The sequence below is a fragment of the Arachis ipaensis genome, chromosome B04 (assembly GCF_000816755.2).
Source record: "Arachis ipaensis cultivar K30076 chromosome B04, Araip1.1, whole genome shotgun sequence".
NCBI lineage: Eukaryota > Viridiplantae > Streptophyta > Magnoliopsida > Fabales > Fabaceae > Arachis > Arachis ipaensis.
Window position 1 is genome coordinate 20,164,367 of NC_029788.2, and position 5,110 is coordinate 20,169,476.

The 5,110-nt window shown below is 29.6% G+C and overlaps 1 protein-coding gene across 1 annotated transcript in view; it reads right to left on the bottom strand.

Moving 5' to 3' along the window:
• LOC107639092 overlaps positions 2,902-5,110 on the bottom strand; it is a gene marked incomplete in the record, with an annotated part of 5,585 nt that continues 3,376 nt past the window's right edge. The window contains 5 exon segments of the mRNA XM_016342510.2: positions 2,902-3,295; positions 3,798-3,908; positions 3,986-4,106; positions 4,403-4,460; positions 4,570-4,625. Coding sequence (XP_016197996.1) covers positions 3,186-3,295; positions 3,798-3,908; positions 3,986-4,106; positions 4,403-4,460; positions 4,570-4,625 — 456 coding nt within the window.

The window sequence follows — 5,110 nt, forward strand, 5'->3', positions numbered from 1 at the left end:
CTTTAGGACACACAATAAAAAATCTTTTTAATAATAAAAAGGAGAACTTGAGTTAACAAAAGTGTGCACAAACATATCTCTCATCTACCATTGTTTTGCGTGAAAAAGTTAAAACACAAATTTGGCATTCAACAAAGCTGTGTTTGAAGGGTCAATATCCTTGGTCCCTTATTTACCCAAAATAGCCTCATCACTCTCACCACAACTTACATGGTATCCTTTGTCCCTCTCCTTTAAAATTGAAACAAAACATTATTATTATTATTATAGGCTCGCTTATCAGTTCACTTATTAATTAATGTATGTATATGTACCCTTAATATGTTGTCCTATATGTTTCTTTAATTTCTTCTTCGAATGGTGTTCGTTTAAGATTTAAAAGTGAATATCAATTGAATATCCAAGATGATTTAAAAATCTAAAAAATTAATTTAGGTGTTCAAATAGAAGTGATATAAAATATGTTTATTTTTTATAAAAAAAAAACAATTAAGATGAGCTCAATACTTGTTATAGTAAAACTTTTTTTTTTTTATAGTATCTAATCTCTTAACTCAACAGTTTAAGACTATTCTATTATGAATATATGAATTTCATTTAAGAATTTTGCTATTGACTAATAAATATATACTACTTACTAAAATAATCTTCATGAATTTACGTGAAAAGCAAAATTAAAATCGAATTCTAATAGAATTCAAATTCTTTTGCCAAATAATATGTCAACCATATTTTTTTTAAAAAAAAATACTTGTAAGAATTATTTAAAAAAAAAAAAGATAAAGTCGAACTTGAAACTCCATATAGTTAAATGAAATACACAAAAAATTAACTACTTAATGAGTACAATAATATACATTTTCTTTCTTCAGATCGTACTTCCTTATTTGTTCATCATGCATGCATGTGGACATGCCAAGGATTCTGACTAATTATTAGGCCTCTTTATTTGATTATCTAGATGACTACATGTTTATTGGGTTTTTAATAACTCTATTAACTATTAATGGTATCCACTTCGATCATGATTTGAATTTTCGGGACATAGTAGCTATATATTCATCAAGATTCCATATAGAATTAATCATCTTAAATTATCGTTTAGCATCTTGTGGAATGAAAAGCATAGCATGGTACCACTTACCAAATTCATTGTCAAATTTAATGGATGTTACTCACACTTTAAATCCAATATATTTTCTTTTCTTTTTATTTTCCACCGCGTACCATCCCATCATATCCCATTTAAACTTTTTTTTTTTAATTTTGATTTAGATTTTGATAAATAATTTTACATAATCTTTTAATCAAATTCAAGCGTTAAGATAATTTTTTAAATTGTGAGTTTAAAAATTAATTACTTTTACAGATATGACAATACACGATTAGATAATTGTATAATTTTTTTTACAAGTCAATATATTTAAATTAAATTCTTTAATTAAACCTAACATAATATCGGTTGATTTTAGACAAGATATCTAAAAGAGGGATAGGTAAAGCATTTGGGCATGATTTTGTTTCTACTTTTTGGTTTTAAGGGTCTTGTCACTTTAATAAGTTACTTTAATTTCTTATAAGACTCAACTCAAGCTAATGGTGCTTTTGTAAGAGTATGGCTTGAGAATGTTTGTCAAACAAAAAAGATGTCAAAAGAACTGCGTGTAGCTGCTTTGACAAAAGCAACCAAAGTGCCTTGACAGCTTTCCTTTTCATCCACACTCTTTTCTTTATTTGGATTTTTCAGTTTTCTTTTAATTCATTTTAATTATATTCCAATTTCATTATTCAAATATTTCATTTTTTAGTTTACTCTATAACGCACGGACACTTTGCTAAGTTGTCGTGTCCGTGTGTCGGACACATTTCGGACACGACACTCGTCCAACACTTCGCTTGGATACACCTAAATATCATTGCGTGTCAGCGTGTCCAATCTTATTCTTAACATATATTCTTGAAATAAATTTAGATATAGTATATATTATTATTTATTAAAATAAAAAATATTTTAAAAAATTTATATAGTTTTAAAATAAGAATTAATTAAAAAAATTAATTTATATTTCAATATCAATAAAATATCAAAATATCATTACGATTTATCTAAAAAATATTTTATATTTTATATGTATGCGTGTCCCTGTATCTTATAAGATTTTAAAATTCTCGTGTCGACATGTTCCGTGTCGTGTCCTATATCCGTGTCAGTATCCGTGCATTATAAAGTTTACTTATTTATTTTTGGATTCTGAATTTCTGATCTTGAAGAATGAAGAAAAGAAGAAAATTTTCATATTAACACATCTTGTGTTAAAAAGATATGGGTGAGAGGATGACATAAATGATTTTTTTAATAAAAAATGTATTTATTAGTTTGATCATATTTTCTGAAATTGATGGATTGAGAATCAATTCACATTAGGTGTAATAATACCTATTTGGTCTTTCAGAGATTTTGCATTTCAATCTAATTTATTTTTAATCTTTTGCTAAGAAAATAGGAAAAATAGGACATGCACATGCTCAAGGTGGAAGACAAATTTTGGATTTCAATAATTCCAAGATTGCACATGGTGAGAATCAAACCAAAGACCTTAGGGCTTGCAATGTCTTGAAGCTTGGTCATTCACACTTAAGCTAACCAAACAATAATGTTTTTATTTCTCATTAATAATGTTAATTATAGTTTATGTTTAATTAGTTTATAATAAAAATTTCAATGAATTCTACATTTTATGTTTATTTGCTCATGTGAATAATTGCCATAGGACAATTCTCACAAGGTCAAATTAAAAATGTACACAACTAAATTCACCTAATATTATCAAGTTTTTCTAAAGCAAAAATGTTAATAAAATGAGAAAATAAAATCTTAAATGCCAAATAAATATAGCAAAATTCATCCACAATAAAAATCATAAATTCAATAATAACTAAACATCTACTTTCTTCATACCATTGACCAAACACTGAAATCATAATCCAGATAAATCAAGAAATCAAATCTTAAAATAAAAGCCTATCCCTAAGATATATCTAGTTATCTACAACCCTGGTAGTTCAGAAATCAGAAGGACCTAATTTACATTTGCATAGGGCTTTCATTTAAGCATATTACATAAACTATCATATCAAAATTTGGTGTATATATATATCATAATACTAGTAGCAGTGTAGGAGCTTCACACACATAACCAGCGCATATAAAATAGTCCTTCATCATGTGATCCAAGCCATGCACCCATACAAGATTCATGCTTGTGTTGGTTCTTTTCATCCTCATCTTTAAACCCTATACACTCAAATAATATAGTTCAAGATTAGCAACCTCTAAAACTATGCTCTCAAAAGTTCCGAGTCGCAAGAAGATTGAAATTACAACCTCATCTAAAGATCGCACATGGTATAAATTGACCCTAAATTATAAAACACAACTCTGAATTTATTTATGTTACTAAAGTTAAAAAAGGGCAGCCCGGTGCACAAGCATCCCACGTTAACACAGGTTCCGAGAAGGGATGCACCCAAAGAGTGTGATGTACGCAGCCTAGCCTGTTTCCACGGCTTGAACCTGTGATCTTTAAGGTCACATGGAGACAACTCAACTGTTGCTCCAAGGCTCCCCCTCTATGTTAAAAGTTAATAGCATCTAAATTCAGGGATAAAATTGTGTTTTCTAATTTACGTGAGCAAAAGTTCTTTTAAGTAGATGAAATTGTAGTTTCTTTTTCTCACAAATAGGAGAATTTATTAAATTGAAAGGAGAAAGGCCAAAATCATATTGGGGTCACTACCTTTACATGATTGATAGCAAACACTGGAGAGAACTGAATCACAGAATTTCTCCTCAAAAAGAAGTTTGCCAGTTTTGATACTCCATGACCGTAGGTTGCGATCCTCTCCACCTGAGTGAGACAACTAAATCAGAATTTTTCGAAACTCAAGGATAAGAATCAGATAGCATATTTGAAATGACACCCACCTGACATAACAAATCTCTCAGCTGGGTCAACACCAAGTTGTATACGCGAATGGGAATTCACATGCCCTTCATAAGATTGAACAGAACCTCTCTGAAGCAGGCGAAGATCATAGAGCCTCATCTATAATCAAAACGAAAAGATCGCATAAGAAATAATTTCTCTCATGAAGTTGGCACATTGAAATGATTGCTACAAAGGCCATTTACGTAACATTTTCTTTCCTAGTTAGCGAGTTGTAGTAACATAAAAGAAGTTCCACCACGAAAAGTGACAGATAAACTAAAGTGGGCCTACTTCTGAAGTTTAAATTCAAGCAAATTTCTTTAATTAATATAAATGTCTAGGCATTCTGAACCATGATGAGCAGAGTTAAATGATAAATATTAGCTAGTGGTCTTCCTAAAGAATCAACTAACCGTTCCGTCCATGGAGCTTGCCAAGAAGTACTGATCATCATACTGAAGTGATACCAAACTATTGTCGAACCCGCGAAAAAAGATAAGAAATAGTTAGTCGAAATCAATTAATTTCCAGTTAAGAAACAAGTCGAATAGCAATTGGCAGGGGATAAAGACTGACTAACCTGGATATAGATGAAGGCATTCTAATGGTAAGAGAAGGGTCTATATCTCCACTGAGCTACAATCACCACATAGAAGATCTTAGAATACAACCATAGTACAACAAATAAGAAGTTCCATCACATAAGAAATTTCAACAGACTTAAATGCACAAAATGCAGATGAAACTACTAGACGATTTTAAACAATAAATAATTAAGAAATATGAATTATTAGGAGTTTTAAACCCTAAACCTTGGTAAAAGTTGAACATTCATTTGTTTTCTTTTTCTTTCTCAAATGGAGTCTCAAAAATCTTATTATTAGGAGTTCCAAACCCGAATTAAAGACCATGTTTATGATGATATAGATAATTCAGCTTCACCTAATCTTCTAGTCGTTGTTATGCCAAACCTACAAGCTTCGTACTTTGCAGATTTATACACATTGATTTATATATTTTGTATCTGCTAACCAATCTTACTATAAAATATTCAGATTGTTTATTGAAAGTTGATCCTTTCCTTAAATCTTTATTTTTTTTTATATTTTTATTTAAAAAAT